This window comes from Macaca nemestrina, chromosome 15 (assembly GCF_043159975.1).
Source record: "Macaca nemestrina isolate mMacNem1 chromosome 15, mMacNem.hap1, whole genome shotgun sequence".
Taxonomy (NCBI): domain Eukaryota; kingdom Metazoa; phylum Chordata; class Mammalia; order Primates; family Cercopithecidae; genus Macaca; species Macaca nemestrina.
Window position 1 is genome coordinate 19,502,854 of NC_092139.1, and position 24,322 is coordinate 19,527,175.

The 24,322-nt window shown below is 51.8% G+C and overlaps 2 protein-coding genes across 7 annotated transcripts; one reads left to right on the forward strand and one right to left on the reverse strand.

Annotated features, from left to right (window-relative positions):
* Positions 1–260: 260 nt before the first annotated feature.
* On the reverse strand, positions 261–10,494 carry LOC105496434 (recombination signal binding protein for immunoglobulin kappa J region like). Its single transcript, XM_071078902.1, has 13 exons — positions 10,396–10,494; positions 9,961–10,186; positions 9,169–9,277; positions 7,756–7,881; positions 5,764–5,834; positions 5,480–5,595; positions 5,036–5,210; positions 3,844–3,981; positions 3,300–3,409; positions 2,879–3,031; positions 878–1,033; positions 625–743; positions 261–531 (listed from the first exon to the last, which is right to left on the reverse strand). Exons 1-13 carry the CDS (start codon positions 10,492–10,494, stop codon positions 261–263), a joined length of 1,869 nt encoding a protein of 622 aa, XP_070935003.1.
* LOC105496435 (matrilin 4) lies at positions 8,751–23,937 on the forward strand. 6 transcript variants are annotated; one of them, XM_071079234.1, is made up of 11 exons: positions 8,753–9,245; positions 11,832–11,938; positions 12,650–13,219; positions 13,935–14,057; positions 15,982–16,104; positions 16,201–16,323; positions 16,416–16,538; positions 18,808–19,221; positions 19,321–19,473; positions 23,308–23,415; positions 23,498–23,937. In XM_071079234.1, the coding sequence occupies exons 2-11, from the start codon at positions 11,866–11,868 to the stop codon at positions 23,554–23,556; spliced, it is 1,869 nt and encodes a 622-aa protein (XP_070935335.1). In that variant the 5' UTR covers positions 8,753–9,245; positions 11,832–11,865; the 3' UTR covers positions 23,557–23,937. The 6 variants fall into 6 exon arrangements, with proteins under 6 accessions (XP_070935333.1, XP_070935334.1, XP_070935335.1 ...); XM_071079232.1 differs by lacking the exons at positions 23,308–23,415; positions 23,498–23,937 and adding an exon at positions 19,610–20,437 and having other exon boundaries at positions 8,751–9,245; XM_071079229.1 differs by having other exon boundaries at positions 23,308–23,937.
* The last annotated feature ends 385 nt before the right edge of the window (positions 23,938–24,322 follow it).

Below are 24,322 nucleotides of genomic sequence, written 5' to 3' on the forward strand. Positions count from 1 at the left end.
TGAGAAGAGATGAAGACAGGGAGAGCCACACACGATGGACACAAAGACAGCACCACTCAGGTCGTGTCTTCCTGTATGTGTAAGGAGGAGGGAGGGAGTAAGCCGGGTAAGAGCCACCAGGCCCGCTTTCTAGGGTGAGCCTTCAGCTGCCCTTCTACAGCAAAGGGGCAAGGAAGCAGGGCCTAGATCCCAGAAACACGTCCCCGCGCCTGGCTCGGGCACAGCCCTCCGCGGTGGGCAGCCGGGATTCCCGGGCGCGCCTAAGTCTGGATGAAGAGGTGGAAGTTGGTGCGGGTGAACTCCTGATGGATGCTCTCCAGAAGCGCGTCGGCGTCGGTGGCGGGCTCGGGGACGCCGGTGTGACCCGGCCGCGCGCTGTATTCCGGGGTATAGGTGAAGGAGAAGGCACTAGGGTAGAAGAGCCCGTCGGAGCGCACCAGGCTCACGGGGATTGTGATGGGAGCGCGCAGCCAGCGCCAGTCGCTGCAGAAGGCCGCCACGTCCGGCACCACGCACACCAGGGACCGCGGGCTCCTGGGGGTGCAGCACCAGGGTGAGAACTGCGGAGACTCTGATGACGCGTGCGCCCCCTTCCCCAGCTCCCCGGGGCCCAAGGGAGGCTGCCTCCCCACCCCGTACCTGTACATGGTTTCCGCCTCCACGTCCCCAAACCACACCTTGAGCCCCGCATGGAAGTTCTCTCCGTGGAGCTCCAGCGTGGCCACGTCGCCCCCGCCACTCAGCTGGGGGAGGGTGGGACCAGGTGAGGTGAGAGAACCGAGCAGGGCGGGAACCTGATACCCCCCACTCACTAGCACTCCCACTCTCCACTGCAGGCAAGGTCCCCCTGCCCAACGCCCCTAGCGCCCAGCTTCACCTCTAGGGTGCTGATGAGAGGCACCGGAGTGACCGGTTCCAGGGTACACGCCAGACTGGTGCTGAAGGAAAATTCCACCGACTCGGTGCCGATGATGGTCCAGCAAGAGCTGTCATTAAGCAGAGCCCTGTTCGCCTCCTTGGGGCAGGGAGAAGCCTGGGAGGAGACCCGAGGGGACGAGGCCGAAGCTTCTCATGGTGGCCACCAGCCTAGGGAGCCAGCACGGCACGTGGCCTTCTGCATTAGACTGAACTGGATACTAATCCTAGGCTCTGGGGTTCACTTGTCCCCTCAGCTTGGACAGTGCCCTTAAGTTCTCTCACTTAGAGTTAAGTAAGCTTGTTGGGCTAGGTGATTTTTCCTTCCTTCCTTTCCTTTCCTTCCTTCCTTCCTTCCTTCCTTCCTTCCTTCCTTCCTTCCTTCCTTCCTTCCTTCCTTCCTCCCTCCCTCCCTCCTCCCTCCCTCTTTCTTTCTTTTTCTTTCTCTCCTTCCTTCCTTCCTTCCTTCTTTCCTTCTTTCCTTTTTCTTTTCTTTCTTTCTTTCTTTCTTTTTCTTTCTTTCTTTCTTTCTTTCTCTTTCTTTCTTTCTTTCTTTCTTTCTTTCTTTCTTTCTTTCTTTCTTTCTTTCTTTCTTTCTTTCTTTCCTTCCTTCCTTCCTTCCTTCCTTCCTTCCTTCCTTCCTTCCTTCCTTCCTTCCTTCTTTCCTTCCTCCTCCCTCCCTCCCTCCCTCCCTCCCTCCCTCCCTCCCTTCCTTCCTTCCTTCTTTCCTTCCTTCCTTAGTTTTTGAGACTGAATCTTGCTCTGTCACCCAAGCTGGGTGCAATGGCCTGATCTCAGCTCACTGCAACCTCCGCCTAGTGGGTTCAAACGATTCTCCTGCCTCAGCCTCCTGGGTAGCTGGGATTACAGGTGCCGGCCACCACACCCAGATAAATTTTTTTGTATTTTTAGTAGAGACGGGGTTTCACCATGTTGGCCAGGCTGGTCTCAAACTCCTGGCCTCGTGATCCTACTGCCTCAGCCTCCCAAAGTGTTGGGAGTACAAGTGTGAACAATTGGCCTGGCCTGGGATAGTTGATTTCTAAGGGTCTTTTTTCTTGGGATTCCAGAATTCTGTTTTTGTTTTTTTTTTGTTTTTTTTTTTTTACACTTTGTACAATTCTATGCTCTAATAATCTACAATTTTAATATTCTTTGGGAAGGAATATTGTTCCTTTGGGAAGGAATATTCTTGGGGAAGGAATATTACTTGCTATTTTCCACATATTATAATTCAATCTCCTAACATTCTATGATAATACTCTTTTGGGAGTACTACTGCTTAATGATAATTATGATTTTCCACATTCTATAATTTCCTACATTCTGTGTCTTTATCTGTGCTTCAAATAGTCTTTGCTCAATAATTCTCTGCTCTCTATTACCTATCATGATTTTTATTTACATTCTACAATTTTATATCCCAATTTATTATTATTATTTTTTGAGATGGAGTCTCGCTCTTGTCACCCAGGCTGGAGTGCAATGGTGTGATCTCGGCTCACTGCAACCTTCACCTCCCGGGTTCAAGCGATTCTCCTGCCTCAGCCTCTTGAGTAGCTGAGATTACAGGCGCCCACGACCATGGCCAGCTAATTTTTGTATTTTTGGTAGAGATAGGATTTCACCATGTTGGCCAATCTTAGTCTCAAACTCCTGACCTCAGGTGTTCTGCCCACCTCAGCCTCCCAAAGTGCTGGGATTACAGGCGTCAGCCACCGCGCCTAGCTATATCCCACTATTTTATGACTCTAAAATTCTTTGGGAAGGAATATCACTTCATACTATTACTTATTACTATTTTTCTACATCCTATGATTCTGTCCTGGGGTCTATGACTTTAATGTTCCATGGGAGGCTGCTCAGGAAGTAGCAACCATCGTGAGGTGATGATCTTATATTCTGTGGTTCTCTGCATTCTCACTTTCCAGGACACTTGGTGCTGGTATTCTCTGCTTCTTACCTGAAATTGCACCACCTTCTCTGTGGCAAGGCATAAGTAGGTGCCACCCCCTCCTGGGGGACTGCCAGGAAACTGCAATGCACACTTGTGCAGCTGGGAGATGGGCTCATCCACATCAAGGAGCGCACACTGTTTGGCTACTTTACGAATGATCTGCAATGGAAGAGTGGTAAGAATGGTGGTGGCAAGGAGCCTGGGTATCCAGAGGCTGCCCTCCCAGCCAGCTCTCTGCTACTCCAATAGCCACACAGGCACTAGCAGACTCCCGCTGAGCTTTGACTTCTGTCTGGTCCTAAGCGACACTGGGTGAGAATAGCTGTCACCCTGCCTTGGGGCCTCACTCTCCAGCCCTGCCTGTGTGTGCCACATTCTCTGCATAGATCTGAGGGGACCCCTCCAGGCATACCCTCCCTTCCTATACCATGGGAGGTAGAGTGATGCCAGTGAGCGTGCAGACGAGCTGCACCAGGGAGCCATAGCGAACGTAGCCCTCTCGCGGTGGGAAGTCTCCTTGGGAAGAATGCCCATCAGCTGGGGGTCAAAAAAAAGCAAGAGACAAGGTTTTCAGCTGCCCCCAAGCTTCTGCCTTAAACCCTGCCTTCTTGCCTCTGGCTCTTCCTCACATCACACATGGGCCCTGCGGGAGGGGGTGGTTCTCAGGGGAGCCACTAACACTGAAGTTTTTAATTCTGGAGAGGCCATCTGAGGCCATCCTCACAAATGTCTGCCCTGGGGGCAGGGGTTGGGGGCAGGCAATTTAGTTGATATAAGGGGAAAGGGCATGGATAACAGAGTCAGAATAGCTTGGAACAGTCATCAGCTCATTGGGACTGTGGTCCAGTCTTTTTGTGTTTCTGTGCCTTAATCACATGGGGCAGAGTTTACCTTCCTTAAGGAATTGTGGTGGAAGTTAAATAAGCTAATGTATGTGAAGTGCCAGCCCCAGGGCCTGCAGATGTCATTACCCAGGTGGAGTGTGAAGGCAGCCCACTGTCGCGCACTGGCCACAAAGGCCCCGTCCTCCACAGAGAGGTAGCGTGTGGAGACTGTCTGAGAGCGCAGGCGGTTGAAGAGGGAGACCTTTGAGCCGGAGGATATGCACACTGTGAGGGTGAGGGTGAGGGTTAGGGTGAGGGTGAGGGTTAGGGTGAGGGGACAGGGTTAGGATTAGGGGTTAGGGTGAGGGTGAGGGTGAGGGTTAGGGTTAGGGTGAAGGTGAGGGTGAGGGTTAGGATTAGGGTGAGGGTGAGGGTAAGGGTTAGGATTAGGGTGAGGGAGGGGGTGAGGGTTAAGGTTAGTTGGTGCTATCAGTGCCCTGTCCTGGCTTGGTCCCTTGGATGTTCCAGACAGTTTCCAATCCTCTGGCCCTGTGCCGGCCTGGCTGATGTGCCTATGGGCCTAGACACATTGGGCAATGTGAACTGGGCATTCCCAGTTCACAGCTATTTTTCTAGGGCCTGCTGCAGTCCTGGTTCGGAACCTTTGCCTGCTCCTTTTGCTGCCTGGACATCGTTCAGTTCATAAACAAAAGTAAAACTTATTTATTATTATTTTTTTTTTTTGAGACAGCATCTCACTCTGTCACCCAGGTTGGACTGCCGTGGTGCTATCACAGTTCACTGCAGCCTCGACCTCTTGGGCTCAAGTGATCTTCTGATCTCAGCCTCCCAAGTAGCTGGGACTGCAGGTGCAGGCCACCATGCCCAGCTAACTTCTTTTTTTGGTAGAGACAAGGTTTGGCCATGTTGCCCTGGCTATCCTTGAACTCCTGAGCTCAAGTGATCCGCCCACCTCGGTCTCCTAAATTGTTGGGATTACATGCATGAGCCACTGTGCCCCGCCTATGTCACTTTTAGTCTGTCCCTAATTCAACCCCCCTGCCTAGTTCAAACTCTGTCTAGTTCAACTTTTGTCTGTTCTGGGACCCCAACTCCCAACCTGGAATTTGGTATCTGTCCCTTTCCTCTCTGCTTTTCATCCTCCAACTCTTCTCATCCCCAGGCCTGGGCCGCACCCTCTCATCCAGACTCCTTCCCTTCTCAGCTCCCACTCTACCTTTTCCACTCTGACCCCACCCCTATAGTGCAGCCTACCCCCACCTGGGGTAGCTGCTCTGGGCTTGGATGCACCTCCCGCATCAGGCCCCGCCCTGCTCACGATCGGTGTTTTTGAGCGACTGCTTCTTCTGCGAGGGCTTCGAGATGACCTTGATGAGGCGGCTGTGGAAGGTTCCCAGTTCCCGGCCCCCGCGCAGCACCAGCCGCAGCACCAGCCGGAAGTGCTTCCTCTTGTCTGCATCTGAGATGTACAGGGTCTTGGCGCAGCCGAATTCCTAGGGGGCTCGCGGGGACAGGGCCGTCTCATCCCAGCCCTCCCCTGTCGGATGAACCAACCTCTCCCAGATATCGGACGTTCGCCCCGTCGGAGGTGACCAGAAGCTCCACCATCCAGACTCTCAGGCTCTGCCTTAAGGCAGGACCCTGGCCTCCCGGTCTCCCCACCTATCTCTTGGCTTTCGGAAGGGAGTAATAAAGGAGACCTCCTTTCCCAGGAGAGGCAGGGATGGGAGCAGGAATCGGACCCCTTCCCGTGCGCTCTCACCCTGGAGTCCGGCTGCTGCTCGAAATTCAGCTTCTGCGTCTCAGCTGCGCTGCCGGACGCGCTGTCCAGTCCCATGTAACCGCAGACCGTGGGCCCCGTCTCCCCGGCCTGGTGAGCTGGAAAGGGACGCGAACTGGCTCTGGAAGGACTCGGGAGGACGCAGGTGCCACGCTCGCCGCCAGAGGGCGCGGGGAAACTGCGCCTGCGAACCGCCCCCCCTCGGGCCCAACCTCGTGCTTCTCCCTACAGAGCAGGCGGCCGGCAGCCCTTGAGTCCGCCCTCACCTTGGTCCTGCCCTGGCTTCACCCTCCATCCGGGCCCCGAGAGGTAGACACAGGGCGGGGGGCAGAAGAACCTGTGGAGATAAGTTCGTGCATCCATCTCCACTCGGCTGTCCTGTAAGCACCGCAAGGTAGTAGCATAAACCCAGCAGAACCTTCGTTTCCTCCTCCCGCTCCCACCCCCCTCCCCACGCTTTTTCATGACTGTAAACCCCATTCATATCCAAACCCTTATTGTTTTTACATCCCTCATTCAACTCATCAGAAAGTCTTATCCACTCCACCTTCAAAATATAATATATTCAGAATCCACTGGCTTCTTACCACCTCACCCTTCATCCCAGCCGCCATTACTTTTTGCCTGGACCACAACATCAGCCTTCAAACTGGTCTATTTCCAGAAAGTTCTGTTTCTATCTCCTTCCCATTTCACACAGCAGCCACAGTGCTCCCTCCTTCTCCCCTCCCCTCCCTCCCTCCCTCTCTCTCTCTCTCTCTCTCTCTATTTCTCTGTTTCTCTCTTTCTCTCTTTCTTTCTTTTTCTTTTTTTACTTTTTGAGACAGGGTCTTGCTCTATTGCCCAGGCTGGAATGCAGTAGCTTGATCTCGGCTGTCTCGGCTCACTGCAACCTCTGCCTCCCCAACTGATCCTCCCACCTCAGCCTCCTGAGTAGCTGAGACTACAGACACGAGCCACCACACCCATCTAATTTTTGTATTTTTTGTACAGACATGGTTTTGTCATGTTGTCCATGCAGATCTGGAACTTCTGGGCTCGAGCAATCTGCCCACCTGGGCCTGCCAAAGTGCTGGGATTACAGGCATGAACCACCAGGCTGGCCAGAATGTTTTGTTAGAAACGTCAGTCAAATCATGTTAACTCCTTAAAATCCTCCACTGGCTAAAAATTAAAAGTCCTCCTGCGATCTGACCTCTGCTTCCCTCTCCAACTTGTTTCCTACAACTCCTCTCTCTGATTTCAGCCACTGTGACTTCTTTTGTACCTCAAACAGGCCTAGTTGGTACAGCCTCAAGGTCTTCCCATTTTCTGTTGCCTTTTTTTTTTTTTTTTTTTTTTTTTTTTGAGACTGAGTCTTGCTCTGTTGCCAGGCTGGAGTGAAGTGGCATGATCTCGGCTCACTGCAACCTCTGCCTCCTGGGTTCAACCAATTATCCTGCCTCAGCCTCCTGAGTAGCTGGGATTACAGGCTCTCACCACCACGCCCAGCTAATTCTGTATTTTTGGTAGAGAGGGGGTTTCACCATATTGGCCAGGCTGGTCTCGAATTCCTGACCTCAGGTCATCTGCCCACCTTGGCCTCCCAAATTGCTGGGATTACATGTGTGAGCCATTGTGCCCAGCCCTTCTGTTCCTTCTAATTGTAGCATGCTTTCCCCAGATTTTCTCCTGTCTGGCTCCATTTTAACATTCAAGTTTCAGTTCCAATGTTACCTCCCAAAAGGTCTCTTGACCTCCTTGACCTTTCTAGCTAATGTCTCCCCTGCCTCCAGTTTCTGTCAAATGGCCTTGTCCAGTTTTCCTTCTAGTGCACATCATAATCTGCAAGTGTCTTGTTTACTGATTTGTGGGGAGTTTACTGTCTGTCTCTTCCACACTTGAGTGAGAGTGTGGGCTAAGGAGCAGGGGCTGTTTCTGTCTTGTTCAGCTGTATGCCCAGTGCCCAGCAGTACCCACAGTACCTGGTGCATACATGATAAACACTCAGTAAGTAGTTGTTGAATGAATCAATAAGTGAATAAATGGGAGAATGAGTGAATGAATGGAGACAGGAGATTCACAGGAAATCTCCTGCTATAGAACTGTAGACCAAAGTGGGGGCTAATGATGGCTGAGGGTCAAGGCCCTGGTCGACCAATAGCTGAGATTTCAGCCCTGAGGCCTCTTCTGGGTCTAAAAGAGGCCCAATGGGTGGATGGAGGGGTGCATAGGGCTGACAGTTGCAGAGACCTGGGAGGGGCTGCCGAGGCACCTACCGCTTCTCATTTCCGTACGATTTCTGGGCCACCTTGGCATGCACGATCCGCACAGTCTGTTCACACTGTTGCTGCAGGCACCTGCGCACGCCTCCCCTCAGAATGGTGGTGTGCTCTGGGGATGACCTGGGAGTGGGGCAGGCAGGTCGACCAGCCACAGGAAGAAGGGTCAAGGTGGCACAGGTTCCAAGTACTCAGGTTGAGTAAAATGAAGTGGGCAGGGGGTTAGAGTAAGTGGGGGGGGGGGCTGCTCTATATTCTGCCCCCGTGGGATCAGGAAGAGGAAGCATTAGGTAAGGAGGAGACTTGGCTGAAGATTGCAGGCTAAATATTTAGGCTGCGAGGTGCTCAATGAGGCCTGCATGGAGCCCACGGGACCACCCAGGTTCCACTCTGCGGGTCTGGCACCATGCCCATTGGAGCCCAGGGCCATAGGGACACGTGGCTGTGACACAAAGGCCACACTTATACAGGCCTTGGGATGGAGAAGAGTATTTTAGGGCTGATGGAATTAGTAGAGATGAAGCTTCCCCATCCTAGGCAGCAGGGAGGGGAAGGGGGAGCCTTTGTTGGGCTCCTGGCCTGGAGCGCTCTCTAGCCTCCTGCCTGCAAACAGAAAAGGGCCCAAAACCTTGTCCCCAGGATGGGGGGTGGCCTGGGGGAATCTGAGCCTTTCTGAGGCCAAAGTCATATTCTTCCTTTTCTCCCATGAGAAGTGACCTGTTGCTGTGTTGGCTTTCCTTCCCTTGATTACAGAAGTCAAGGCAGATGACATTGGTTCTGCAGTTAGCCAGGTTAGAGCCTAGAGGCCTGGTGGCTTCTCAGTCTGGGGTTCTTGAGCGGTGTGGGTGGGTGGGTTCAAGCAATTGCAGGGAGTAAGTAGAGGAGGGGAGGTGGGAGACATTTGGGGGGTTAGCAGGTTGAGGCCAGGAGAGCCATGAAAACTGAGGCTGTCCTTCTGAGCCCTTTATCCTCTTGGCAGGACCGGAGTCTCTCCTCACTCCTGGAGGGGACAGCGTAGGACCGCACCCTCGAAAGCCAGGCCAGACAGGCAGCAGCCACAGCCAGAACCGCTCCACCCCGTGGGGCTCTCCTTAGGGAAGTGCCTTCTAAGCTTCCAATGAATTCCGGCTGCGGAGTGTGGCTGCCCCAGTCTCCCCAGTCTCCTGCTGTAGCCGAATTCCAGCCTGGCCCGCAGCTAGCCCTGTCTGCAGCTCCAAGGGTGGTAGGAGCAGGGGGTGCTGGGTTCGCCCCGCCTCAGGAGGAAGGGGGGGATGCCTCCCTGCCAGTAGGAGGGGTTGCAGCCTGCGCTTCCCCTCCCCACCCACCAGCCCTGGGTTAAATGCGGCCGCCGCCTCTGCGTGCTCCAGCTGCCTGGCAGTCCCCACCTAGGGCACGCTGCCACATCGTTACCTGGTCCAAGTGCCCGGGAGGCTCCGCCTGTCGGCTTCGCTCTGCAGTTGCATCTCTGATCTGTCCGGCAGGCTCAGGTGAGTCAAAGGGTTGGGAGGCATTGAGGGGTCTGCAGGGGAGTAGGCATCAAGCCAGATCAGGCAACTGTATTTTAGCAGAGGCACCGCCTATGGTGCCCTGTCTGACCTGCAGTGCCCTTCCCCACTTCTGCAGGGTCCTTTCCAAATCGAGCCCCCACCAGCAAAGCCATCAAAATAGGGTCATCCCTTTTCTACTCTCGTCCCTCCAGGAACCCCCTGAAATGTCCCTAAGGGACATTTGAGAAATTATTTACAGGCCTCTCCTCCCTTGCTGCTCCACTCTCTCAGCCCCACCTCAGGGCATCTCTGAATCTTTCTTTTTAATGCAAGGATTAATTCCTCAGAGGAATCCCGAGTTCTAGTGTCAATCCTGCCAGACATCGCTGTGTGCCCTTCAGCAACACACTACCCTCTCTGGACCTAGTTCCTTTCTTTGTAGAATGAGGGGTTTGGAAAGGTGATGAACTTCGAGGCAGTCGCTGTTGTGACTTTCTAGGATTCCTGGGGTGGAGGCAGGGTGCCAGGTGAGAAGTTGGCTCAGACCAGGAATGGGATGAGGGGAACCTTAACCAAGATTTGGGGGCCCAGAGGTATCTCCGGGTGGGAAAGTATGGGAGGTGGCAGAGGCCCCTTGTGCCTTAGCCCTCATGCTGCCCAGGGATGCTGGCCTCTCCTGTGGCCCAAACCAGAGAAGGGTTCCCCGCCCTCCCACTTCCACCAGTGCTGCCACATCTTGCTTGGTCACCCTCCCACGACCGGCCCTGCCAGAGGGATTTCTGTTCTTCTACCAGGCCTGGGAGGGGAAAGGGGAGAAGAATCCAGGATGAGAAGGTCGCCTGGAGTGAGAAGCAGGCACTGGCCTTGCTCAGAATAGGCGCATTCACGGAATTGGGGGGCGGGGGCGGGGCTGCGGTTGGGTTAGGGGCGGCTGGCTCTCTCTGCCAGGAAACAGCAACAGAAAAATGGCTAACACAGCTCCAGCATGGGGCGCGGGGGTGGGGTAGGAACTGGAAGGAAAAGAGGTTTAGTGACTTCTAGGCGCCAGGGGGCCTCAAGAGGGAGAAGGGGAACCAGGAGCCCTAGGTTCTAATCCTGCTTTTGCAGCTCGGCGGGCTGCCTTCTTGGGGCTTAGTTTTCCTATTTGTACAGTGGGGCGAGGTGGGGGGGGGGATCCTTCGTAGTTCTCACGGGGCATCTCCGGGCCACGGGAGGGTGAGCGCTCACCTGCTGCCCCTGCAGTGTCCATGGCGACTCTACGGGGCCCCAGCTGCTCACTCCTCACCCCTGGACGAGTCCAGTGCTGCTGTGGCTGGAACCCTGCACACCCCTGCTCCCTAGCTCCTGCGCGGGATATATCCTGTCCAGGCCTTATCTCCAAGGCCCCGGGCCCCAGCCCCGTGTTTGCTCGGGGTTGGCGCACCTGCTGGGCAGATGTGGGCTTCCCACGCCCCCTGCCGTCTCGGGCGTCCCCTGGCGGTCGCTCCTGAGAGCAGGCGGGAAACAGGCGCCAAGCCGCGCGTTCTTGTGCGCGATGGGTTTTGGTCCACTCGCTGCCGCGCGACCGCGCTCAACCTCCGCAACAGGGCGCAGCCCCTCCTCGCCGCCTGCTATTGGGCAGTACGTGTCTGTGTTTGTGTGTATGGAGGAGTCTGGCGGGTGGGGGTGTTGGCGAGTTGCAAAGACAGCCACACAGAACCTTGTGTGTGTAGGGGAGTGGGCCGAGGTGGGGAAGGGCTTCTGTCTGCAGAGATTCGCCTGGCAGGAGGAGAGGCACCAAACGCCCAGAATGGCTCACAGAAACCTGCAGGCGTGGGATTCTGTCCTGTCGCAGCCATTTTTTGGCCGAATGACTTTAGGTACCAGCGCTTAACTTTTCTGAGCCTCAATTTCCTTGTCTGTATGATAGGGACAATCACAGCCTTACTCTTAAAATTGCAGAGAGGATAAAATGCCACAATGCGTGACGAGCATTTAACACTGTGCCTGACATTTAAGAAAGACCTGGTTTTTTTTTGTTGAATTTTTGTATTTGTATCTATGTATCTATTCTTATTTAGTATTCTGCAGTTCCACAAATCATCTCTCGTGGGCTGAGCGCGGTGGCTCATGTCTGTAATCCCAGCACTTTGGGAGGCCGAGGTGGGAGGATCACCTGAGGTCAGGAGTTGGAGACCAGCCTGGCCAACATGGCAAAACCCCCTCTCTCTACTAAAAATACAAAAAATTAGCCAGGTGTGGTGGCAGGAGCCTGTAATCCCAGCTACTCGGGAGGCTGAGGCAGGAGAATCGCTTGAACCTGGGAGGCAGAGGTTGCAGTGAGCCAAGATAATACCACTGCACTATAGCTGGGGCAACAGAGCAAGACTCCATCTCAAAAAAAAAAAAAAAAAGAATCTCTTGTGTTTCCCACCAATTCCACTGTGATGAGAATTTTTAAATTCTGAAACATTTCAAACATGCACAAAAATAGAGAGATTAGTAAAATAAACAAACCCCTAACTCACTTCCCCCTCCAAGTGCCTATCACCCAGAATAAGAGCTCTGTAAATAATGTTTCTTTTCTGTTTTCCTTCCTCCCTCCAGGCTCTAACAGCTCCATTCTCTGTCCCCAAGCGCCATGAGAGGCCTTCTTTGCTGGCTCGTGTTGCTGTTCCTTCTTCAGCCCTGGGAAAGCCAGCTCCAGTTGGCAGGTGAACTGGGGCCCAGACCTCACCAGTGGGAGGAGGGGAGCGGAAGCAGGTCCTTCTTCTGCAGCCAGCTCCTCCTGCTGGGGAGAGGGAAGCAAGGGCTTTGCAACATATGGGACTGGGTTTAAGTTTCCCACTTCAACTTTCTGGGCCCCAGTTTCTTCATCTGTAGGATGTGGCTTAGTTTTGGGCACATGCAGTAACTGCCCATTGGGTTTTTAATTTGGAAAAATTATTTGAAAACATGAAAAAACCAGGAAATTTTACATAAAAATCCCTGTTTAGTACTTCTCTTGAAAAATCCAGGAATCTGCTAACATCCAGTTTGCAGGCGCATGGCAGCATTTGGATGGAGCTTCCTGCCCAATTAGGAGTGATAGGGGCTCTTTGGGTCTCCACCATCCTAACCCAACCAGTTCATCCATGTTCCCTGCCTGGTCCCTGCAGGCTTTGAGTTTGCGACGCTTCCTTGCCCCCTCGTCAATGGGTAATACCTCCTCAGAATAGCCCTCAGAGCTGTAAGATGAGGGAATTTGTGAAATCTCCTAGCCCAGGTACTAGGCACATGCCGAGTGCGTGCATCTATCTAATCTGCGTTTGCTGTGCTGGGCGCTGTTATGCCGGCATAGCAGCATTTCCTCTGGGTTTCCCTGGGGTTCTCCTCGGAGGTGAGGCTTTGCTGACCTAGGAGAGTCCTCACTGATCTCCCCGCAGGTCCCAGGTGTCACACTGGGCCCCTGGATCTGGTGTTCGTGATTGACAGCTCCCGCAGCGTGCGCCCTTTCGAATTCGAGACCATGCGGCAGTTCCTCGTGGGCCTCCTCCGAGGCCTGAACGTGGGTCCCAACGCCACGCGCGTTGGCGTGATCCAGTATTCGAGTCAAGTGCAGAGCGTCTTCCCTCTCCGTGCGTTCTCGCGCCGCGAGGATATGGAACGCGCCATCCGTGACCTGGTGCCGCTGGCGCAAGGCACCATGACGGGACTGGCAATCCAGTACGCCATGAACGTGGCCTTCAGCGTGGCCGAGGGCGCGCGCCCGCCAGAGGAACGTGTGCCGCGCGTCGCTGTCATCGTGACAGATGGGCGGCCCCAGGACCGCGTGGCCGAGGTGGCGGCACAGGCCCGCGCCCGCGGCATTGAAATTTACGCGGTGGGGGTGCAGCGCGCGGACGTGGGCTCCCTGCGCGCCATGGCATCGCCCCCGCTAGACGAGCACGTCTTCCTCGTAGAGTCCTTCGACCTCATCCAGGAGTTCGGCCTGCAGTTCCAGAGCCGGCTGTGTGGTGAGTTAGGAGGGTGCTGGAGTGAAGCTCGAACTCTTAATCCAAATGCTTGGATTCCTTTCCCACCACAGTAAATCCCATCCCGTGGGGTGGCCCCGCGCTTTCCAGTTAGAGCTGCTCTGACCTACCGCAGGCTGTGTCAGATTTCAGCGCTGACCACTTCTGCTCAGGCTCCATCAACAAGGAGCAAACTATAGTTTCTTGCCCTGCCCGCCACAGCTTACCACAGGCTTAATGTCAAACTCCAGCACCAATCCCCTGCACACAAGGAACCAGTGATTCTCAAAGCTAAGAGAGATGGGCTGCTCCAAAGAGTCGTGGCCCTCCCACATGGGGATGGCGTCTTCCGTTATCATCTTAGCTCCTCCCACAAATGCTACAAGAGCTGTTCCAGTCACGTTTTGAGTTTATTCCGCCCATCTCGATTTAACACCTCTCCACCTCCTACCCACTCCTGCCCCTGCGTAGTCCTGTCTTAGCCCACTGACATGTCTAATTGGGTGCCTCCTCTTCTGAGCCTACTCACAGGGGCTCCTTAAGCCTTATTATTTCCCTAAGCCCTCCCATTTGGTATGGCCTCTCTCAAATTAGTTATTTACTTCTGAAAGCCATTTGAAGGTGATGCCTGCCTCTGACCCCATCCCCATCCAGCTCTCTCTTGTTGGAGACTTCTGCCCATCTGTTCCCTGCTGATTCTAGTCCTGTGTGTCCTCAGGGAAGGACCAGTGTGCTGAGCCGGGACATGGTTGCCAGCACCAATGTGTCAATGCCCCGGGCACGTTCCACTGCACCTGCAACCTGGGCTACAAGCTAGCAGCAGATAACAAGAGCTGTTTGGGTGAGAGCTACCCCTGTCCTGCAATCTCACTGCTCCTGAACCTTCTTTAAATCTCCATTGCCCCAACATCAGACCAGTGAGTCTGGAAGGGCCTTTGGCAGTAAAAGCACACATCCATCGCTTTACAGACCTAAGAAAGAAAGGTATTGCTTGGGTTCACACAAGTCCCTGATGGGAGCCCACAGTTCAGTGTGCTTTCTACCCTCTTTCTTGATGTTTTCAGACCAGTCTCCAATTCTCCTCCCAAACTTGTTTCTGTTGTCCTCTCCTCTCCTCTTCTCTCCTTTCCTTTTTGAGACAGAGTCTTGCTCTGTTGCCCAAGCTAGAGTGCAATGGTGTGATCTTGGCTCACTGCAACCTCTGCCTCCTGGGTTCAAGCGATTCTTGTACCTCAGCCTCCCAAGTAGCTGGGATCACAGGCACCCACCACCACACCCAGCTATTTTTTGTATTTTTGGTAGAGACAGGGTTTCACCATGTTGGCCAGGCTGATCTCGAACTCCTGACCTCAAGTAATCTGCCCACCTTGGCCTCTCAAAGTACTGGGATTACAGGCATGAGCCACCACGCCCGGCTGTTCCTGTCTTCTTACAGGCACGTCCTTACAGTTTCTCTTCTTAGATACTGTTGGGGGGTCTTTAGTTAGGTGGGACTCCCCACTCATGCCGCCCGTGAGCTCTTTGTGTGCTGCTTACCTGAGCTGCCCTTGCTGCTCCCCTCTGCCCTTGAAAATCTTTCAAGATTCTCTCTTTTAAGAGATAGGGTCTTGCTATGTTGCCCAGGCTGGTCTCACACTCCTGGGCTCAAGAGATCCTCCCGCCTTGGCCTCTCAAAGTGCTGGGATTACAGGTCTGAGCTGGTTCTTCATTTTTGTCTTCTGAAAAGCTATGGCACAGAATACCTTGCTTATGCAATTGGGTGTTTTACTGAGTGCCAAGTTAGTATTAGACATTGTGCTAGGAGCATTACACACATTATTATCTCTCAGCCTCACAACAACCTGGGAAAAGAAATCCTGTAATCCTGATAACCCAGATGTCAGCCGGGGTCTTCTTCTTTCCAGAAACTAAAAGTTGGCTTGAACTCTGATGTGATGACTGTTTAACATTCAAATCCCTCTCCAAGACCTCTGAAAATCCCCCAAGTGCTTACGTTCTGGTGGTCACCTCTTGCTGTGAGCCTCTGCTAAATTCATTTGATTTATGGATCCTCTCTCATTTCTCAACCCTGCACATGCTGTTCTTGTTCCATGCATGTTCATCAACCTCTTCTTTGGTTTATATACGTGTATGCAGGGGCACACACAAGTGTGTATGTGCTAAGGAACTCATAGCACACACACACACACACACACAGAAAAACTCATTATGATTGAATATTAGACAGCTTTGTTTCTAAAAGTCCTCAGTCAGCCCAGTACAAGGGATTTTTCACGGGCAGCCTCAACCCACAGAGTTACTCATCTTCATACTGGCTCTCTTGTTCTTTTTTTTTTTTTTCTCTCTCTCTCTCTCTCCACTCTCATCTCCTTTCCAGGAACCCCAAATACTCACTTTTTTATACAGGGTAATTATCATGTCTCCAGTCCAGCTCTCAGCCATCTTTACCTGTCCAGACCATCAAGATGCTCAACAGGGCAATAGTTCCCCAACTTCCACAGAAGGAAGCTGCGAATAGCAATCATTCTTTTCCATTATATTCCCATTTTGCAAATAGAAAAATGGAGGCTCAGGCAGGTAAAGTGGCCAGACCTGTCCTCTGTAAGTCAGAGAGCATCTTGAGGACAGGGGCCCTGACTAATTAGGTCAGGATTATTGGGGTTGGGGCCCAGGCATAGGTATTCTTACAAATTTCCGCAGGTGGTTGTGCTACCAGAGCTGAGAAGGGCAGCCCTGGGCATAGACTGACCCCATCTCTTCCTCAGCCATTGACCTGTGTGCTGAAGGAACCCATGGATGTGAGCACCACTGCGTCAATTCCCCGGGCTCCTATTTCTGTCGCTGCCAAATTGGCTTTGTACTCCAGCAGGACCAGAGGAGCTGCAGGGGTGAGCAACACCCCCGCCCTCCCACCACACCCTGGACTGTGGCCTCCGAGGGCTCCAATCAGAGGCAACATCTTGCTGTTTCTTCCCTCCTGCCAGCCATTGACTACTGCAGCTTTGGCAACCATAGCTGTCAGCATGAGTGTGTTAGCACCCCTGGTGGGCCACGGTGCCACTGCAGAGAGGGCCATGACTTGCAGCCGGATGGGAGGAGCTGTCAGGGTGAGACGGCCTCTCCTACATTTGCGGGAGGGGTAAGAGATCTTAGCTGGTGGGGTCCATCCTGACTCATCCTGACCTGTCTCTCCTTTCAGTCCGGGACCTTTGCAATGGCGTGGACCATGGCTGTGAGTTCCAGTGTGTGAGCGAGGGCCTCTCCTACCGCTGCCTGTGCCCCGAGGGGCGGCAACTTCAGGCAGATGGCAAGAGCTGCGACCGTGAGTAACGGGTGGGAGGGCGTTCTATTGGCTTCTGCCCCTTTGCCCACATTCAGAGTGTCCTTGACTTTGCCCTTGCTGTGGCCCCTAGGCTGTGGTGTGAATGTGTGTGTGTGGTGGGGGTGACATTGGAGGGTATGCCATTCCCTGCCTCCATCTCTTTTCTACAATCCTCTATTCTGCTGTCAATGTTAATTTAAAAAATACATACTAGATTACATTCCTCCTTCGTGCACAAGCCTTATATGGCTCACCAATGCCTACAGAAGAAAGATCAAATGACTTACTCCTAAGTGTTTCAAATGGTGAGCAGAACCACATTAATGAATAATGAAATCAAATCTCTGGGTTACAACCAACATTAAAAAAATAAAGAATGGAAGACAATATAGAGTTTACTGCCTGTAGAGTTATATTATTTCTGAAACTTTAGTTCTATGTGAAATGTCTCATGATGTATTATCATTATTATTATTTTTACTGTGGGCTGTGATAAAAATTTTGAAACCACTGCCTTAGGTCATCACGATCTAGCTTCAGCCAACTCCATCTGCCCATCTCCTGCCACACTTGAACATTTCAGTCTTACTGGCCTGCCCCTCCCTGGATGTGTCAGGAACTCCCTAGATCCCAAGCCTCTGCACATGCTGCATCCCACCTTCTAGACTGTCCCTTACTGCTTTGACAAACTCCTACTGATCTTTCAAGACTGTCCTGGTTCATGCAGGCTGCTATATCAAAGTACCATAGACTAGGTGGCTTAAACAACATTTATTTTTCACAATTCTGGAGGCTGAGGAATCCAAGACCACGGTGCCAGCAGATATGGCGTCTAATGAAAGCCTGTTTTCTGATTTTTAGATGGCACACCTTTCAAAGCCTCCCCACGCCAACACACACACACACACAGACACACACACACACCAGTCTTCTTGCTGTGTCCTCACATGTGAAGACAGGAAGCAAGCCTCTTCAGACTCTTTTTTTTTTTTTTTTTTGAGACCGAGTCTCCCTCTGTTTCTCAGGCTGGAGTGCAGTGGCACAATCTCGGCTCACTGCAACCTGCGCCTCTGGGGCTCAACTGATTCTCCTGTTTCAGCCTCCAGAGTAGCTAAGACTACAGGTGCGTACCACCATGCTTGGTTAATTTTTGTATTTTTAGTGGAGATGGGGTTTTGCCATCTCAGCCAGGCTGGTCTCAAACTCATAACCTCAAGCGATCTGCCTGCCTCGGCCTCCCAAAGTCCTGGGAGCCACCAAGCCTGACCTCTTCAGATTCTTATAAGGACAGTAATTTTACTCATGAGCGCTGTACCCTCATGTCCTCATCTAATCCTAATTACCTCCACAGATCTCACCTCCCAAGACTAAAATTAAAACATAGGGTTTCAACAAATGAATTTTGGAAAACACACTCATTCAGTTTATAACAAAAATCAGATAGAATGCCATCACCTCCATGCAGCCTTCCTTAACAACTCCAGGAAGAATGCACTATTCCTACCTTGGGGTCCCTGAATGCTCTTCTCTTCTAGCACTTTCCTTGACCAGAGCATATGGCGTGTCTGACTTGCTCTGCTCCGTCCTCATGGATCAGGATTATGTTTTAATTCTTTCAAAACTTTTCAAAACCTCCCCACGCCAACACACACCACATTTTGGTCCTAGCAAATTCCCTGGCTCGGAATAGGGGAGGTGACATTGTAGAGTCATTCAGGAGCATGGGTTTTGGAGTCAGACGGACCTGGCTTCATGTCTTGGCTTAGTCAGTACTAGCTATGAAATCGGGGGCAATCACTTTATCCATCAGAACCTCAGGTTATAGAAAATGGGGACAATACTCAAGCTTATTGGGAGGATTGAGAATATATATAAGCACTTCACCCAGTACCTGGCACATCGTAAGCTGTTGGTAAATAATGGTTTTGTTATTATTATTGTTAATACTGGTACGTGCTTAGAAGTGTGCCTGATACATAGTAGATGATCAATAAATGGTAGTTATTGTGGTCATTATGATTGTTGTTAAAAAGATGCTTTTAGCAGAGTGTCTGGTTTGTTCTAAGCACTGAATAAATGTCAAGGGCGATGATGATGACGATGATAATGTTGATAATTATTATTATTTAGCACACTGCCTGGCACAGGAAGGACTCAGGAAATGTTATCTGTTATATAATAAATGTTTGCGAATGAACGACTAGATGGATAGACAGCTGCTGCCAATCAAGAATCTAGTCCCTCAATTCAAGCTCTTCTGGCTGTGCAGGGTGCCGGGAAGGCCACGTGGACCTTGTTCTGCTGGTTGACGGCTCCAAGAGCGTGCGTCCACAAAACTTCGAGCTGGTGAAGCGCTTCGTGAACCAGATTGTGGACTTCCTAGACGTGTCCCCCGAGGGCACGCGCGTGGGACTGGTGCAGTTCTCGAGCCGCGTGCGCACCGAGTTCCCTCTGGGTCGCTACGGCACCGCAGCCGAGGTGAAGCAGGCGGTCCTGGCTGTGGAGTACATGGAACGCGGCACCATGACAGGGCTGGCGTTGCGGCACATGGTGGAGCACAGCTTCTCAGAGGCACAGGGTGCGCGGCCCCGTGCCCTCAACGTGCCTCGCGTTGGCCTGGTCTTCACAGATGGCCGCTCCCAGGATGACATCTCGGTGTGGGCAGCGCGTGCCAAGGAGGAAGGTGGGCTTGGCATGGGACACAGTGGGCTGGGGTTGGGTCAGACGTGGGCAGGCAGCTTTCCCGAGGCCTAGGGCACCCTCTGAGTCCCCGGCCCTGTAGGCATCGCCATGTATGCCGTGGGCGTGGGCAAGGCGGTGGAGGCGGAGCTGCGTGAGATCGCCTCGGAGCCAGCTGAACTGCACGTGTCCTACGCCCCGGACTTCGGCACCATGACGCACCTGCTGCAGAACCTCAGAGGCAGCATCTGCCCAGGTGAGCGCATCTCTCTCGGGGCTCCTCCTCTCTCTCGTTGCCCGCCCTCTGATATCTCCCCTTCCTATTCAATCCCTACCTCCTCTGTAGTTATAGCCAGAGGTTAGGCTTACTAGACAGAGCTTTGCTACTCCAGATGTGGTCCGCAGGCCAGCGGCAGGGCGGTCACCCAGTAGCTTCTTAGAACTGAGGCGTTTCTGGTGCTCTCCAGACCGAATGAATCAGAATTTGCACTTCGACAAGATTCTCAGGTGATTTGTAAGCATATTAAAGTCTAAGAAATCCTAGACTAGGCTACCAGTCCCCCAAATCAGTGGAGGTTCAGAATAATTTGGGAATTTTTTTTTGAAGGCACAGCAGACAGCATTTGTAAGTGGAGTCACAGCATATATCCCCTGAACTTGTTAGAATTCAACCCTATGAACTTGGCAAAGTGGCAGGACTGGGTATATTTTAAGTATGCAAAGGCATGTTTTTTTCTTTTCTTTTTCTTTCTTTTTTTTATGTGGACAGCATACCTCATAAGTGCAATCCCTCTACTTCATCATCTGGTGCTCAGCTGAGGAAAAGGAGACTAACTCTACTTGTGGAGGAGAAGGGGGCTCTTGAGTCCTGTGTACTGTGCTCTAGGTGATATAGGGAAATCTCCAGAGTAACTTTTACTCTAGAGACTTTAGACACTAACCCAGGCTTAAGATGTGATTCTTCTTCCAGTTTATTGGCCTCCAGCTCCAGAAACAGACTAAGTAGGGCTGGTCTGGGTCTGGAGAATCTGTCTTTTTTTTTTTTTTTTTTTAAATATATGTAGTGGAGTTGGGCGCAGTGGCACATGCCTGTAATCCCAGCACTCTGGGAGGCCGAGGCAGGTGGATCACTTGAGATCAGGAGTTCGAGACCATCCTTGGCAACATGGTGAAACCCTGTCTTTACCAAAAAATATAAAAATCAGCTGGGCAAGGTGGCGGGAACTGAGGCAGGAGAATTGCTTGAACCTGGGAGGTGGAGGTTGCAGTGAGCTGAGATTGCACCACTGCACTCCAGCCTGGTGACACAGTGAGACCCTGTCTCAAAAAAAAAAAAGTATATATAATATGCTATATGTGCTGTATTATATAATATATATGTGTGTATGTGTGCGCACACACGCACGTGCATGTATATACATATACAAATATACACACACACTCCTTTCCCCAACTCTCCTCCCTTCCCGCCTCCCAGCTAATTCTAATTATTGTGGCTCTTTCAGATTAGGGGCTCTTTCAGAGCTCTTCCTGTGCTGACTCTTACAGGCCCTGCAGTGTGACTTTGGACAAGTCACTTACCCCCACACCTACCTTAACTTTTCTGTAACAGGGGAGGCACTAGCTGTCCAAGGTTACCTGTAGCTCTTGAGTTCTAAGAGAAGTCTGGGTTCTGTGGTCAAAGCTCTTTACCAATTGGTGGTATGACTGTTCCCCGTCTCCAACCCTTTGTTTCTCTATCTGTGAAGTTAGGGGTCTTTGTGGATTGTTATCAATAACAAGACTTACAGCAGTTTGTTCATAGTACATATAAGACTAAGATGAAGACACAACTTTTAAATCATTACAGCAGTGTTTTCAAAGGTTAAATGGCAGGCATTGTGTTTATTATTTCACTACCTGTAATCCTTTTTCTTTTTTTCCTAAGGTACTTTTGTTGTAGCATTTTTTTTTTCTGCGTTATTCCCTGTAATCTCTCTCTCTCTTTTTTTTTTTTTCTCCTTTGAGATGAAGTCTCATTCTGTTGCCCAGGCTGGAGTGCAGTGGTGCGATCTCGGCTTACTGCAACCTCCGCCTCCCAGGTTCAAGAGATTCTCCTGCCTCAGCCTCTCGAGTAGCTGGGACTACAGGTGTGTGCCACCACACCCAGCTAATTTTTTGTATTTTTAGTAGAGACAGGGTTTCACTGTGTTAGCCAGGATGGTCTCGATCTCCTGATCTCATAATCCACCCGCCTCGGTCTCCCAAAGTGCTGGGATTACAGGTGTGAGCCACTGCGCTCAGCCTCCCTGTAATCTTAACAATGGCACATGCTTATAGAATTTCAGTGAATCTAAGATACCATTCATTTTAAGATTCATCACTATTTTATGTACTGCTAAGAAAAAACATGTGCCAATTTTAATTGTAAGACCTCCTGCCCAACCCCCAAGATGCTGATGTGTGGGGAGATAGAGTTGGATCAGGGTCACTGGTTCCTAAAGATTAGGTCACACCAGAATCACCTGGTGGGCCTTTAAAAACAAATTGCGGCTGGGTACGATGACTGACGGCTGTAATCCCAGCACTTTGGGAGGCCGAGGTGGGCGGATCACGAGGTCAGGAGATCAAGACCATCCTAGCGAATACAGTGAAACCCTGTCTCTACTAAAAATACAAAAAATTAGCAGAGCATGGTGGCACGCGCCTATAATCCCAGCTACTTGGGAGTCTGAGGCAGGAGAATCACTTGAACCCAGGAGGTGGAGGTTGCAGTGAGCTGAGATTGCGCCACTGCACTCCAGCCTGGGTGACAGAGCTCAAAAAACAAAACAAAAACAAACACAAATTGCTGGGCTTCAATTCTAGATTTTCTAATTCAGTAAGTCTGGGGTGTTGCCTGGTAATTTGCATTTTTGATAAATTCCTACACGATGCTGATGCTGCTGGTCCAAGGACCACACTTTGAGAATCACTGGTCTAGTTGAAATACACTATAAAGCAGTGGTTCCCAATCTTTCTGGCACCAGAGAGTGGTTTTGTGGAAGACAATTTTTCCATGATGTGGTGGGGAAGATGGTTTTGGGATGATTCAAGCACATTACATTTATTGTGCACTTTATTTCTATTATTACTTTGTAATATACAATCATGTAATAAACAGATCATCAGGCATTAGATTTCCATAAGAAGGCTGCATGCACTAGATCCCTCACATGCACAGTTTACAATAGGGTTTGTGCTCCCATGAGAATCTAACAATGCCATTGATCTGACAGGAGAGGAGCTCAGGTTGTAATAGGAGTGATGAGGAGCGGCTATAAATACAGATTAAGCTCCCTTGCCTGCTGGCTGCTCGCATCCTGCTATGTGACCCAGTTCCTAACAGGCCATGGACTGATACTGGTTCATGTAATGTGCTGGTACTGGTCCATGGCCTGGGGGTTGGGGACCCCTGCTGTAAAGTATTTACTTGAACAAGGCAGTGTTCTAGATCTGTGCTTTTTCACAAAGGTAGGCAGTATCTATTTAATTACAATTGATTAAAATAAGATACATTTTAGTCCTTTGGTAGCACCAGTCACATTTAAAGTGTTAAACAGTCACATGTAGCTTGTGGCTGCTGCTTTGGACAGGGCAGGTGTAGAACACTTTCATCGTTGCATAAAATTTTATTTGGAGAGTGCTACTCAAAGTGTGGTCCGCAGACCAGGAGTATCAGCATCATTTGGGAGCTTGTTAGAAATGTACCTTCTGAGCTCCTTCTCCATTCTGAATCAGAATCTATATTTTAACAAGCTCTCCTGATGATTCCAATGAGCATTAAGATTTGATAAACAGTCTTGTAAGTTTCGCGTGTACACAAGTGAATGAATCATCGAAGCCACTAATGCATACATTCTTTCATTATATCCATTTTATAGATGAGGAAACTGAGCTTAGAAAGATTAATGAGTTTTTCAGGATCTCACAGCTACTTAGCTTGGGACTCAGCCCAGGTCTCTCTGAATCCAAAGCCCATATACTCAACCATAGGCCCAGTGCAGGGAAATCAGAGGGCCCAAGCTAGCGCAATTTCTCATCCCCCTGACCGTCTGTGCCCGGCTTACAGAGGAGGGCATCAGCGCAGGGACAGAGCTTCGGAGCCCATGCGAATGCGAAAGCCTCGTGGAGTTCCAGGGCCGCACTCTGGGGGCGCTCGAGAGCCTGACGCTGAACCATATCCTTTGGGGCTGGTGGCGCGGGCTGGAGGGAAAGTGAAGGGACCTCGGCGAACCCCAACGGCCTCCTTAACCGCTCACTGGCCCAGCTGACGGCGCGCCTGGAGCATCTGGAGAACCAACTGGCCAACCAGAAGTGAGGGCCACGGGCGGCCCAGACCCGGGCTGGGGCGCGGCACCATGGACAGTGCGCCGGGGCCAGGCAGAACCTGGGCCCGTCGGGCTTGGGCTGTCGGGGCGGAGGCGCCGGCGGGCTTCCGACACAGAGCTGAGCTGGCCTCGCCCGGACCATTAGGCGGACTGCTGGGTCAGGGGGATAGCGGGTGGTGGCGGAAGGGGCACGTGCTAGACCGGCATGCCCTCGCCGCGTGCTGCGCTCAGTTCTTTGTTGGATTTGTTTTCTTAAAAAAAAAAAAAAAAGAAAGAAAAAAAAATCTGATTTCCACAGGGTTCGTTTTTGGGGCTTGCTGCGCCGCCAGGGGGAGGGGAAGCCAGACGGAGCGCACTCTGGTGGCGCCCGGGCGGCGTCTCCTTGGAGAAAGGCGCATTGTGAGGGGGTCGGGCTCGGGGGCAGGAGACCCGGGGCTGCTTCTTCCCCCTGCTTGTTTATTCAGCCGAGAACAGATGGCTCCTTATGCAGGCTGCAGGAAGGGAGGGGGCTCAACAGGAATCCTTGGGGTCTGGGCAAGCCTGCGCCATCCCATTCCCCAGCGGATTGAACGCTTCGCTCTCCGGCCAGGCCTATCCCATAGTGCCCCCAAATCTGGCTCAAAAGCTGCTAGGACTGAGCGCTGGTGGGGGTGCGGGGTGGGGGTGGCATTGGTGGGAAAGTGAGAGGCAGTAATTGAACCCCTAAATGGATGGGGTGGAAGTGGATAGATGAGCTTTGCCCGATTTTAACTCCCT